Source organism: Rhinatrema bivittatum, chromosome 5 (assembly GCF_901001135.1).
Source record: "Rhinatrema bivittatum chromosome 5, aRhiBiv1.1, whole genome shotgun sequence".
In the NCBI taxonomy this organism is placed as follows: domain Eukaryota; kingdom Metazoa; phylum Chordata; class Amphibia; order Gymnophiona; family Rhinatrematidae; genus Rhinatrema; species Rhinatrema bivittatum.
In genome coordinates, this window is record NC_042619.1 from 345,605,828 (window position 1) to 345,620,461 (window position 14,634).

Below are 14,634 nucleotides of genomic sequence, written 5' to 3' on the forward strand. Positions count from 1 at the left end.
TTTAAGACTAATATTCTAAAAGAGATTACAGGATTCTCCCGATTCTGTAATCGGGAGAATATCCTTCTCCCGATTACAGAATCCCTTCAAAAAACTCACCTACTGGAATGACTGCCTTTAGCCAATTAAAGACTTACTCTCTAGCCTCAACTTAGTATTGAATGCCAACAAAACTGAAATGCTCGTTATCTCCCATGACCCCCCTCACCATCTCATCAAGCTCCTCTCAACCAAACTGAAATAGCATGTTCTCACCTGACATCAGAGAATCTTGGAGCTTGGCTAGACAACCATCTAAACCTAAAAAAGTTTATAAACACTACCACAAAGGACTGCTTTTACAAACTGCAAGTCCTCAGAAAGCTAAAACCCCTCCTTTACTTCCTGACTTCCAGCTAGTACTCCAATCCATCATATTATCTAAGCTCGATTATTGCAACTCCCTTCTCGGTCTCCCCACAAATACTATCAAACCCTTACACATGCTACAGAACGCTGCCGCCAGAATCCTCACAAACTCTAACAAAAGAGAACATATCACTCCAATCCTTCGCAACCTTCATTGGCTTCCTATTAAACACAGGATCCTCTATAAAGTGCTCACAATCGTTCACAAAGCAACACACAAACTTGCTCCTATCATGTTAAGCACACAATTCCAACCTCATACATCTCCCAGACCAATTAGAAGCGCATGCAAAGGCACACTGCATGCCCCACAGGTAAAATCATCATTGAGTAAACGAGCACTATCTTCAGCAGGCCCCCACTAATGGAACGCGCTCCCCCCAGATCTAAGACTAGAACCAAGTCATCAGGAGTTCAAAAAAAAGCTAAAAACCTGGCTTTTCCACCAAGCCTTCCCAGACACTTAATGCTGCCTAGACGCGATGATAAACCCAAATTATGGGATACCTCACTGAGTTTTACTATTATGATTCTTTCAACTGTACTATGATTTTGAGTTCAAACGTTTCTTGTATTTATACTGTATTTACACTATTACAATATTACTATGTTTAATTGGTATTTTGTTCTATTGTTCTATGTAAAGTGCCTACCCTTTTTTGGGCATTTCACTGTTTTATGTAAACCGGAGTTACAAGAACATCGGTATATAAAAATTAAAAATAAATAAATAAGCATTTCAAGTAGTTTTAAACTTTAAGCAGAGTTACATACATGTCCTACAAATTTTCCACAGCATCTGTAAAATAGGCTACAGAATTTTCTAAATCTTGCCAAAGATCCTATCCATGAACTGTGTTCGTTTACCGGACGGCTGCCGTACTCCGGGAGTTCAAAGGATCATTATCTGTGTTCTCCACGCATTTCTTTGGTGCCAGCCAGAAAACCCTACAAAAAAGACACATGGAACCCATATGGCATTAGGGCTTTTGTAATGCGTGTTTGGTGTGGGCTTGACCTCAACAAAACAGCACTAACTGCCAGCACACAAAAAAAAAATAACAACCTTACCTATGAAAAGGTAACACTGCAAATATTACCGCACACTCTAAAACACCAATACACCTCCTATTAAGAAAACCGTAGAAACCAAGCTGTTATAGATTCCTACATGCTAGCAGAATAACTCTCCTTGGTCACATATTGAGAACACAGGCAGACCCTCACCAAATACAGAATAAAGAGATCAAAAAGTATAAATAGAAACATGCATGCAAAAACTGAATAAGAAACTGCAACAAGTCATACTCTATGCAGTGCAACAATGGAAAAACAGAAACCATCATCAATCCGACATTAAACAATAAAATCAAGAACTATAATAAATACATTAATCATAATAGTATAAACCTACTAATAGGATATTTCAAAACAGCTGGTGAATGGAAGATCCAATAATTAAAAACTCATCAACTATTTATTTTAAATTTCTCAAACATCAATAAAATATTTCAGAACAGCAGACATATCAAACAGCATCCAAAAATTAAAACTAATAAGGATAAAATGAGGGTTGTCAACAGTCAGACCACCAGGCCCTATGTGACCAGACGGCAACCCACACACAAGTGCTCATCACAGTGGCTATATCAATAAATAACCTCACCAATATGCTCACCAAAGAATGCCGAAGCCTCCACCAGTGCCTTCCCCAGCATCCCAAGACTCTACACCTCGTAGCAATCCCCAGCCCGATAGACGACCCAGGGGTAGGCCCTTCAAAGACATCCCCAAGCCTTGACGTGGCAAAGGGCCATGAAGGTTTGCTACTGATGCTCTATAACGCCTAGAAAAAAGACTTGTTGAACAATCCTGGCCGGGCCTCTGGAGAGAGATCCTGTGCCAGCTAGATGGAAGAAGACTGCTGGGCCCGTCCTCAGTACAGAGATCCTGTGCCAGCTTGCTGCAGGTGATGGTCTACTGTCTACCATTGTTGTCCTACTGCCTAGTTCTAAAGCCTTCCTCAATGCTTTGCCCATACTCCAGCCTCCTTGATGCGATCTCCAGTTGTGGTCAAGCTGCTGGAATTTTTCATCATGTCTCATTTCCTGCTGCTGCTGCTGGAGTCTTATCTCATCCTGCTGCTGCCTCCATGCTACTGTGTCTTCTCCTGGGGCTCTTGCCTCCATTCTGCTGTGTCTTCTCCTGGTCTGTGGCCTCCATGCTGTGCTCTCCAGTCCTGGTCCTGCTGCCTGCTACTTAACTTTTGCTGCCTTGGCCCTTGGGCTCTGCCCCCTTTGAGAGCGCTCTTTCAACAGCTAAGGCTGATAGCGAACAGGTATTAGGCAGATCCACATGCCACACCAGTACAGGGGAGGCAGCCAGTCTGGGGACGTCTGCCTACTCCCAAGCAACTAGAGAGAGAAATTTATATATTTCGGACCATCATACCACCCTTTAGAACAGTGGTTCTCAACCCTGTCCTGGGGACCCCCCCAGCCAGTCGGGTTTTCAGGATATCCACAATGAATATGCATGAGAGAAAATTTGCATGTTATGGAGGCAGTGTATGCAAATTTTCTCTCATGCATATTCATTGTGGATATCCTGAAAACCCGACTGGCTGGGGGGTCCCCAGGACAGGGTTGAGAACCACTGCTTTAGAACATAACTATGTTCCATCAATGAACTGACAGGGTCTCGTTTAATCATCGGTCCTTACTTTTTATGAACTAATGATACCAAAAAGTGAAAAAATCAGTTACTTCCCCTTTTTTAAAATTAGTAGCCTTGTCAAGCCCAACACGATATCATGTTTCGCTACAGCTGCTTCAGGGGCTTCAAACTGAGCAACACTTTTCTGCGTCTTTAAGTTTGGCGCCATGGCACTTTTGAACTAGAAATCATTGGAATCTTAAAATATAATTGTGGGACCAAAAATTCAACGCAGAAAATTATTGTTCACTTTGAAGCCCCTGAAGCAGCTGTAGCGAAACTAGATATCGTGTTGAGCTTGTCAAGATAACAATTTAAAAAAAGGGGAAGTACTGTGTTTTTCGCTCCATAAGACGCACCTAGGATTCAGAGGGGGGAAATTTTTAAAAAATGGTGTACTAAACCGGCTCTGTCCCTGGGCATCTCTGCGTCTTATGGAGCAAATTAGGGGAATGCATAAAATATATTTTTTTTTTTGTCCCTGTTTCGTTTTCGGGTCTGGGGAGGGCCATTTCGGTCCACTCCCCGGATCAGAAAACTTTTATCGTTCTCTTTCGTGGGAAAAAAAACCAAAAACAAAACCCCACTCCCAACCCTTCAAATTTAATTAACTACAACCCCCCACTCTCCTGACCCCCCCCCCCCCCCCAAGACTTGCCAAATGTCCCTGGTGGTCCAGTGGGGGTCTCGGGAGCGATCTCCTGCTCTTGGGTCGTCGGCTGCCAGTAATCAAAATGGCGCCGGTGGCCCTTTGCCCTTACTATGTGACAGGGGCTTCCGGTGCCATTGGTCGGCCCCTGTCACATGGTAGGAGCAATGGATGGCCGGCGCCATTTTGATTACTCCCTGTCCCTGTCCCTACCCGTACTTTTTCACCTAGCACTCCTGCCCTTGTCCTCCCTCTTCTTCTCCTCCCTCCCCCTGCCTCTCATGCTCCATCCTCTCCACTCACCACTACCACGCCTCACCACTCCTCCTCCTGACACAAAGACAGACAGACATACTGACAAAAACTTTCAAAGAAGACAAAAGGCCAAAGTAAAGGGAAGAGATGAGAACAGAAGACAGGGCAACGCACTCAGGAAATCGCAGTGTATAAGGTTTTACTCCCACTCACCCACTCTCCAATGCCTGAAACTCTCAGAGGCAGCTGCAGGAAGCCGGTATAACAGGGCAACACACTCAGGAATCGCAGTGTATAAGGTTTTACTCCCACTCACCCAGTCTCCAATGCCTGAAGCTCTCAGAGGCAGCTGCAGGAAGCCGGTTATAACAGGACAACGCACTCAGGAAATCCAGTGTATAAGGTTCTACTCCCACTCACCAACTCTCCAATGCCTGAAGCTCTCAGAGGGCAGCTGCAGGAAGCCGGTATAACACAGGGACAACGCACTCAGGAAATCGCAGTGTATAAGGTTCTACTCCCACTCACCCACTCTCCAATGCCTGAAGCTCTCCAGAGGCAGGCTGCAGGAAGCCGGTTTGTTATAACAGGACAACGCACTCAGTGAAATCGCAGTGTTATAAGGTTTTACTCCCACTCACCCACTCTCCAATGCCTGAAGCTCTCAGAGGCAGCTGCAGGAAGCCGGTATAACAGGACAACGCAACTCAGGAAATCGCAGTGTATAAGGTTCTACTCCCACTCACCCAACTCTCCAATGCCTGAAGCTCTCAGAGGCAGCTGCAGGAAGCCGGTATAAAGGACAACGCACTCAGGGAAATCGCAGTGTATAAGGTTTTACTCCCACTCACCACTCTCCAATGCCTGAAGCTCTCAAGAGGCAGCTGCAGGAAGCCGGTATAACAGGACAACGCACTCAGGAAATCGCAAGTGTATAAGGTTTCTACTCCCACTCACCAACTCTCCAATGCCTGAAGCTCTCAGAGGCAGCTGCAGGGAAGCCGGTATATAACAGGACAACGCACTTCAGGAAATCGCAGTGGTATAAGGTTTCTACTCCCACCTCACCCACTCTCCAATGCCTGAAGCTCTCAGAGGCAGCTGCAGGAAGCCGGTTATAACAGGACAACGCACTCAGGAAATCGCAGTGTATAGGTTCTACTCCCACTCACCAACTCTCCAATGCCTGAAGCTCTCAGAGGCAGCTGCAGGAAGCCGGTATAACAGGACAACGCACTCAGGAAATCGCAGTGTATAAGGTTTTACTCCCACTCACCCACTCTCCAATGCCTGAAGCTCTCAGAGGCAGCTGCAGGAAGCCGGTATAACAGGACAACGCACTCAGGAAATCGCAGTGTATAAGGTTCTACTCCCACTCACCAACTCTCCAATGCCTGAAGCTCTCAGAGGCAGCTGCAGGAAGCCGGTATAACAGGACAACGCACTCAGGAAATCGCAGTGTATAAGGTTCTACTCCCACTCACCCACTCTCCAATGCCTGAAGCTCTCAGAGGCAGCTGCAGGAAGCCGGTATAACAGGGCAACGCACTCAGGAAATCGCAGTGTATAAGGTTCTACTCCCACTCACCAACTCTCCAATGCCTGAAGCTCTCAGAGGCAGCTGCAGGAAGCCGGTATAAACAGGACAACGCACTCAGGAAAATCGCAGTGTATAAGGTTTACTCCCACTCACCCACTCTCATAGCCTGAAGCTCTCAGAGGCAGCTGCAGGAAGCCGGTATAACAGGACAACGCACTCAGGAAATCGCAGTGTATAAAGGTTCTACTCCCACTCACCCACTCTCCAATGCCTGAAAGCTCTCAGAGGCAAGCTGCAGGAAGCCGGTATAACAGGGGACAACGCACTCAGGAAATCGCAGTGTATAAGGTTTCTACTCCCACTCACCAACTCTCCATGCCTGAAGCTCTCAGAGGCAGCTGCAGGAAGCCGGTATAACAGGACAACGCACTCAGGAAATCACAGTGTATAAGGATTCTACTCCCACTCACCAACTCTCCAATGCCTGAAGCTCTCAGAGGCAGCTGCAGGAAGCCGGTATAACAGGACAACGCACTCAGGAATCGCAGTGTATAAGGTTCTACTCCCACTCACCAACTCTCCAATGCCTGAAGCTCTCAGAGGGCAGCTGCAGGAAGCCGGTATATACACAGGACAACGCACTCAGGAAATCGCAGTGTATAAGGTTTCTACTCCCACTCACCAACTCTCCAATGCCTGAAGCTCTCAGAGGCAGCTGCAGGGAAGCCAGTATAACAGGACAACGCACTCAGGAAATCGCAGTGTATAAGGTTCTACTCCCACTCACCAACTCTCCAATGCCTGAAGCTCTCAGAGGCAGCTGCAGGAAGCCGGTATAACAGGACAACGCACTCAGGAAATCGCAGGTGTATAAGGTTTACTCCCACTCCACCAACTCTCCAATGCCTGAAGCCTCAGAGGCAGCTGCAGGAAGCCGGTATAACAGGACAACGCACTCAGGAAATCGCAGTGTATAAGGTTATACTCCCACTCACCCACTCTCCAATGCCTGAAGCTCTCAGAGGCAGCTGCAGGAAGCCGGTATAAACAGGGCAACGCACTCAGGAAATCGCAAGTGTATAAGGTTCTACTCCCACTCACCAACTCTCAATGCCTGAAGCTCTCAGAGGCAGCTGCAGGAAGCCGGTATAACAGGACAACGCACTCAGGAAATCGCAGTGTATAAGGTTCTACTCCCACTCACCAACTCTCCAATGCCTGAAGCTCTCAGAGGCAGCTGCAGGAAGCCGGTATATATAAAGTAAAAAGAATAACGTGGCCCGCATAAACCAGCGCGTGCTGTGTAACATGACGTGCGACGCGCTGACACACTGTGTGACAAGCTGGCGAAACACGATAATTTCCCCCTGTGATGCGATGCACTGGAAACTGGGACTCACCAGGCCCATTTTTTTTTATCTCAGACATGAATTTCTGATGAAACCAGGCCTAAGTATTAAGCTGTGCAATTTAGTAGGAGGTTTCTTCTCCAATAGGAATATGAAAATATGCTTGATCCAGGTGTGAGAGCTGAAAACGTTTACATACTGAACTCCATACAAAATTACCCAGGAAGGCTGCTTTGAAAGCTAATTTAAACAATGTTTTATAATCTGTTAAGACAGGGAATTGCATTTACTACAAGGTTTTATTTATTTTTATTGCTGAAACAGTGCGTCCCTATAAAATGCACCCCAAATAAATAAATAAATAAATAAAAATGACTTACCCAGAAGCTTAGAATGCAAAAGGGTTTTGATAGCTTACTTTAGTTAGTTTACATTAATATTTCTAAAAACTACCTACCAGCTTCCTAAATAGGATAATACCCTGAATTAGGTGCACATTGCCAGTATGCATAAGAGACACCAGTTTTCAAAGTGAACTTCATGTGCACAGGGTTTGCATGGTAAATTCTCAGCTGTCTTGCAAAAAGTGATATTGCATAACTTGTGTAGGGTAATTTCTATGCATACTTAAAAAAAAAAAATAGGAAGGCTGATCTTCTGTGTGCTGAAAAATATATATAAAATTGTGTTTTCTGCATATTTATGCACACAAAACCTGTACTATTGTAGAAGGAGCCGTTTATGGACAGTCACCCGTGTTTTGTTTGTGTAAGTGGCTTTGTAAATTACTCCGTACAATCTAGTCTTAAAGATGAGGGCCCCATGTTCAAACTGCTACAATACACTTATTTATTAAAAAAAAAAAACCAACCCAGAAGATTCTAAAATTAAGTGGTTCTCAGTAGATCCCACGGTGAGCCTGATCTTTAAGACTAGGCTAATAATGTTCTGTAGGGTCATTCTTGGAATAGTCAAGAATCAATTATATTGTTTACCTGTTGCATGGCTTAGTTTCTTCACGTGTGAGCTACTCTTACAGCTTCCATTTTTTTGACATGAACCATTACTCTTTTGTTCTGCAGTTTATAGTGACTAGGAGGCATGAATTCATTTCATCACTCCTTTTTTATTTGTTTATTAGAGGGTCTGTGTTAGGGTCTATGAGGAGTTTTACTTCAAATTTGCCGTGTTTTTTTTTAATCTCACTTTGAGAATGACATATGAGACTTTTCATCCCACAAGGATACAGAGGGATGGATCCCTTAATCATATAATGCCTGGAATTTTGTTTGGAACAAATATCTGCCTCGTCACATGGTCATGTTCCGATTTAGGGAATATTTTGTGTGGTGAATTTGATTCCAGACTGGTGCGTCTCTTGTACAGAAGAGGAATTCCCAATCAACTCACTTGATGCTTTCTTTTTATGATTTTCTAAATCAGTCTCCCTACGAGTTCACCCTTTTAAATGTTAAGAAGCACAGTGCTATGGGATTAACTTTGGGGAGCTTTCTTTGGAGATTGTCATTTTCAAGATACTGCCATCAGAATATTTAAATACTTGTGTCCAATGACTTGTAAGTGATCCAGTCTTTCGAGACGCATAAAACGTGCGTACCTTTATTAATATAAATGACTGATTAACGAAAAGAAAATGCAGGGAGTTATGAGGACGAGCAGAGCATGATGTTTATATTGTGTTTGTTTTCTGTCTTCATAGCACCTTTCTAGATCCTAAGACTCGAAGAGCCATGGGAGAGCAGGCCGTAGCTCTTGCTAATGCAGTAGGATATTCATCTGCTGGTACAGTGGAATTTCTTGTGGACTCCAAGAAGAATTTCTACTTCTTAGAAATGAATACTAGACTGCAGGTAAAGAACGCAGCTACTTGTCTCGTACTGCACTTGAAGCACCCGCTCCAGTGAACTGCCTGTTGTACGTCTCTGAGTTAAGTGTAATGGGGAGTTGACATATGATTTTGAGATTAAGATTGTGACATTGCAACCTCTCCATGTTGTGGAATATGTTTAGGGTGAATACAACTTTTTTTCCAATTTCATTTTTCATATTTATATGTATATATATTTTTTTTTACAGTGTGTCACCAGTTTTTTCTCCTATTTTGTGCAAGTTTTTTTAGTTTTTTTTTTTAATTTAGTTTTTATTTGTGTGAATACATGCGTGCGTATGTTTTAAAATGGCCGCATCCATTCACGTGAGCCGGCATACGCGCGTGTAGCTGTTTGAAAGTTACCGTTCCTGTGTAGGAACGGTAACTTGAAAGTTACCGTTCCTGGGAGGCTCTGACTCAGGCCACCTAACTCTGTGAAGACAGGACCCCTTGATTTTGGACTGTGATGCTTTGTCATGATGTTTAAATGCATTTTTGATGACCCAGTACAATTCATTTCAGCTTCTACCTCCCTTGTCCATATAAATCAAGGGACTTGTACCGTGGGTCAGTAAACTATGAAGTTCTGCACAGTCATGAAGTAATGAGACCCTTGTCGTGGTCCAGAGAAAGGAAGCCAAAATGGCCTCCGTATCAAAAGAGTTATGAGTTGAGATTGAAGGATCTAAATATGTAGTACACTGAAGGAGAGGAAGAGACAGGTTGATATGATACAAGACTTTCAAATATGTGAAAAGGTATTAATGATGCATAGACATCAAATCTTTTTTTTCTTTTTATGATAAAAAGAAAACTGTAGAACAAGGGGCATTAATTAATATAAAGCTCAAAGGGGGTTGAGTCGAAGGATTTCTTAATGGAAAAAGTGATGGATGCATGGAATACCTTTCCAGAGGAGGTAGTGAGGACAAGAGCAGTAAAGGAAATAAAAAATGGCCTGGGATAAACACAGAGAATTCATAGTGGCTAAATGGTGAAGAAAAGGATTACCTGTGTTGACTGGGATAACCTGCATAGAGCATCAGTCACCCTAATATAATAATTTAAAATTTAAAAAAAAGCTTGCTGGGCCGATTGGATAGACCTTGGGTCTTTTTCTGCCGACATGTGTTATCTTACTGTGTTACCATATTTAAGGAAATTAGCTTCATTTGACTTGCGGTAGCAGGATTCTTCTTTCTACAAAATAAGGATGGTTCCTTTAGACCCTGTATCAATTACCAGGGCCTCGGTAAAATAACTGTTGAGGATTGTTATCCTTTGCTGCTAATTTGATAGACTTCAGGGTGCCCAGATTTTTACCAAGCTGGACTTGTGAGGGGGTCTATAATCTTTTTCAGATCTGAGCAGGTTGATGAGTGAAAGACAGCCTTTAATACCAACAATTGGCTTTATGGAGCAATTGGTTCAGGAACCGACGAGAGAGGGAGCAATTTTAGATCTAATTCTCAGTGGAGCACAGGACTTGGTGAGGAGAGGTAACGGTGGTGGGGGCCGCTTGGCAATAGTGATCATAATATGATCAAATTTGATTTAATGACTGGAAAAGGAACAGTGTGCAAATCCAAGGCTCTCGTGCTAAACTTTCAAAGGGAAACTTTGATAAAATGAGAAAAATTGTTAGAAAAAAACTGAAAGGAGCAGCTACAAAAAGTAAAAAATGTCCAGAGGCGTGGTCATTGTTAAAAAAAATACCATTCTAGAAGCACAGTCCAGTTGTATTCCACACATTAAGAAAGGTGGGAAAGAAGGCAAAACGATTACCGGCATGGTTTAAAAGGGGAGGTGAAAGAAGCTATTTTAGCCAAAAGATCTTCATTCAAAAATTGGAAGAAGGATCCAACAGAAGAAAAATAGGATAAAGCATAAACATTGGCAAGTTAAATGTAAGACATTGATAAGACAGGCTAAGAGAGAATTTGAAAAGAAGTTGGCTGCAGAGGCAAAAACTCAGAGTAAAAACCTTTTTAAATATATCCGAAGCAGAAAGCCTGTGAGGGAAGTCAGTTGGACCGTTAGATGATCGAGGGGTTAAAGGGGGCACTTAGAGAAGATAAGGCCATCGCGGAAAGATTTTTGCTTCGGTGTTTACTGAAGAGGATGTTGGGGAGGTACCCGTAATAGGAGAAGGTTTTCATGGGTAATGATTCAGATGGACTGAATCAAATCACGGTGAACCTAGAAGATGTGGTAGGCCTGATTGACAAACTGAAGAGTAGTAAATCACCTGGACCGGATGGTATACACCCCAGAGTTCTGAAGGAACTAAAAAATGAAATTTCAGAACCTATTAGTAAAATTTGTAACTTATCATTAAAATCATCCATTGTACCTGAAGACTGGAGGATAGCAAATGTAACCCCAATATTTAAAAAGGGCTCCAGGGATGATCCGGGAAACTACAGAACCGGTTAGCCTTGACTTCAGTGCCAGGAAAAAATAGTGGAAAGTGTTCTAAACATCAAAATCACAGAACATATAGAAAGACATGGTTTAATGGAACAAAGTCAGCATGGCTTTACCCAGGGCAAGTCTTGCCTCACAAATCTGCTTCACTTTTTGAAGGAGTTAATAAACATGTGGATAAAGGTGAACCGGTTAGATAGAGTATACTTGGATTTTCAGAAGGCGTTTGACAAAGTTCCTCATGAGAGGCTTCTAGGAAAAGTAACAAAAGTCATAGGATAGGTGGCGATGTCCTTTCGTGGATTGCAACTGGCTAAAAGACAGGAAACAGAGAGTAGGATTGAATGGGCAATTTTCTCAGTGGAAGGGAGTGGACAGTGGAGTGACCTCAGGGATCTGTATTGGGACCCTTACTGTTCAATATATTTATAAATGATCTGGAAAGAAATACGACGAGTGAGATAATCAAATTTGCAGATGACACAAAATTGTTCAGAGTAGTTTAAATCACAAGCAGATTGTGATAAATTGCAGGAAGACCTTGTGAGACTGGAAAATTGGGCATCCAAATGGCAGATGAAATTTAATGTGGATAAGTGCAAGGTGATGCATATAGGGAAAAATAACCCATGCTATAATTACACAATGTTGGGTTCCATATTAGGTGCTACAACCCAAGAAAGAGATCTAGGTGTCATAGTGGATACACATTGAAATCGTCGGTGCAGTGTGCTGCGGCAGTCAAAAAAGCAAACAGAATGTTGGGAATTATTAGAAAAGGAATGATGAATAAAATGGAAAATGTCATAATGCCTCTGTATCGCTCCATGGTGAGACTGCACCTTGAATACTGTGTACAATTCTGGGTCGCCGCATCTCAAAAAAGATATAATTGCGATGGAGAAGGTACAGAGAAGGGCTACCAAAATGATAAGGGGACTGGAACAACTCCCCTATGAGGAAAGACTAAAGACTTTAGGACTTTTCAGCTTGGAGAAGAGACGACTGAGGGGGGATATGATAGAGGTGTTTAAAATCATGAGAGGTCTAGAACGGGTAGATGTGAATCGGTTATTTACTCTTTCGGATAGTAGAAAGACTAGGGGGCACTCCATGAAGTTAGTATGGGGCTCATTTAAAACTAATCGGAGAAAGTTCTTTTTCACTCAACGCACAATTAAACTCTGGAATTTGTTGCCAGAGGATGTGGTTAGTGCAGTTAGTATAGCTGTGTTTAAAAAAGGATTGGATAAGTTCTTGGAGGAGAAGTCCATTACCTGATATTAAGTTCACCTAGAGAATAGCCACTGCCATTAGCAATGGTTACATGGAATAGACTTAGTTTTTGGGTACTTGCCAGGTTCTTATGGCCTGGATTGGCCACTGTTGGAAACAGGATGCTGGGCTTGATGGACCCTTGGTCTGACCCAGTATGGCATTTTCTTATGTTCTTAAACACACAGTCCTGCTTTTTGTACCTTGTAATGCTCTTGCTGTATTCCAAGCTGTCAATGTTTTTCAAGACCTCCTTTCTTAGTATGTAATTGTCTACCTTGAAGATATCTTGATCTTTTCCTCACATCTGGCAACCCATAGGTAGCTTTTATTTTTTATTTATTTATTTATTTAATTTTATATACCGGCAACCGGTTATTGTTGCAAAGGTCCTTTTTCATCTTCTCCAGCAGCAGCTTTTTGCAAAGTTTGAAAAGTCTGTGTTTGAACAGAATCAGGATCACTTCTTGGGGTATATAATTTCAGGCCCAGATAAGATAACAGTCCTTAATTGGCTGATACCATTTGGGTCTCAGTGCTCTCCAATGTTTTTTGGATTTTGCTATTATTGGTGTTTCATTCTAACATTTCCAAGTTATTAGCTCCACATACAGCCCATACATGTAAGGGCATTTGAAAGAATTCATTGAAATCTCCAAGCTCAGCAGCCTTCCAAAGAAGTGAAGCAACTTCCTGCATCACCCTGCTCCAGCAAAGCCTTTTGACTTAGAAGTAGATGCCGCTGAGGCTGGTGCAGGTGCAGCCTGGCCTCAAAGACCTGATCTGGATTCTTTGCTCTACACATGTGCCTACCTTTCCTGGTTTTTGATTATTGTCACAAAGTCTTCCTTTTAAGAGATGCAGGTTCTTTTTTTGTTATAAGTACTTCTAATTTCAACTGGATTTAAGCAAGTATGGTTTATATGTTAAGTATTTGTTTAGTCATTCTGTTTTCTGCAGCATTTTTGGATTTTGAACGTTCTATCTTGTACATTGCTTAAACCTTTTAGTGCTAAGTGATCAATAGATTTTAAATAATGTAAATGTAGCTATGATATGGGAAATCAAGAGCACCTTGCCATTTAGTGGGCCCGGAAGAGTGGAGACGCTGCTGGAAGGAGCCAGTTTTCCGATTACAGATCATAAAAATCCCCAGCAAGCCCAGTGTTAAGATTCGTGGCTCGCGGGAAGGCCCTGTGAGCCGCTGGACTCCTCCCCAATGCCGATACCAGGCTCTCCTCAAGCGGAACAGGATGCTGCCATCTCTGCCACTCCCATGATCCTCTCTAGGCATGCGTGCCCCGGACTCCATGCTGGTTAAAGGGCCCGCGGCATCCATCGATGATGACAGCGCTTCAGCCCTATTTAAGAGCCTCCTGGACTTCCCTTCCTCACCTCAGCAACAGATCTCCTGCATTCCTGAGCAGTGCGTGTTGCTTCTTCTGCGTTCCTGGTTCCTACTTCTCTTCAGTCTTGCCTTGTCTTCCAGTCCAACCTCGTCCAGCCTTGCCTTGTCTTTCAGCCCAGTCCGTCCAGCTTGTCTTCCTTGTTGTACTCTTTAGTATCTTCTGTATGTCCACATTCACTCTGTCTTTCACTCTGGATCTTTACCTCTTGCTTGGACCTGGTCACAATTGCCTGCCTCCCCAACCTGATCTCCTGCCTGGACCCGACTATGATTGCCTGCTGCCTGGACCTGGCCACTTGCTCGGACCCGACTATTCTTGCTAGCTGACTGCCCCGACCTTGGCCCTTTTCTGACTTCTGTAAGCCTGCTGTCTTCTCTGTCTCTGGACTCTTAACTACCATCTCTGCTCTAGGGACCCGCCTAAGTCCTTCCAGAATCCAAGGGCTCAAACTGCGGAGGAGGCGGTTAGTAAAGGTGAAGCTCCAAACTATCCCACTACAGGGCTGCTGGTGTAGACTTTAGGGGCTCGCCCTCGAGGCTGCATCAACTATGCCATAGCACTAAGGGCTTACATATCCCCTGTCCCTTACACCCAGTGAGCCATGTTCTTCACTTATAGTTTATCTACTATTGTCCTAGCTTGAAGAATGTTAAGGCCAATGATTTGTCACAACAGTTTTCCTCTCAAGAGACTCCTGTTCCTTGTGATAAAAGCCC

The 14,634-nt window shown here is 43.4% G+C and overlaps 1 protein-coding gene across 3 annotated transcripts in view; it reads left to right on the forward strand.

Annotated features, from left to right (window-relative positions):
* Positions 1-14,634, forward strand: part of PCCA (propionyl-CoA carboxylase subunit alpha) — a 714,772-nt gene that overhangs the window by 292,566 nt on the left and 407,572 nt on the right. For all 3 annotated transcript variants that reach the window (XM_029604503.1, XM_029604502.1, XM_029604504.1), the window contains one exon: positions 8,637-8,787. In XM_029604503.1, the coding sequence (XP_029460363.1) occupies positions 8,637-8,787 (151 nt within the window). The remainder of the gene's footprint in view (positions 1-8,636; positions 8,788-14,634) is intronic.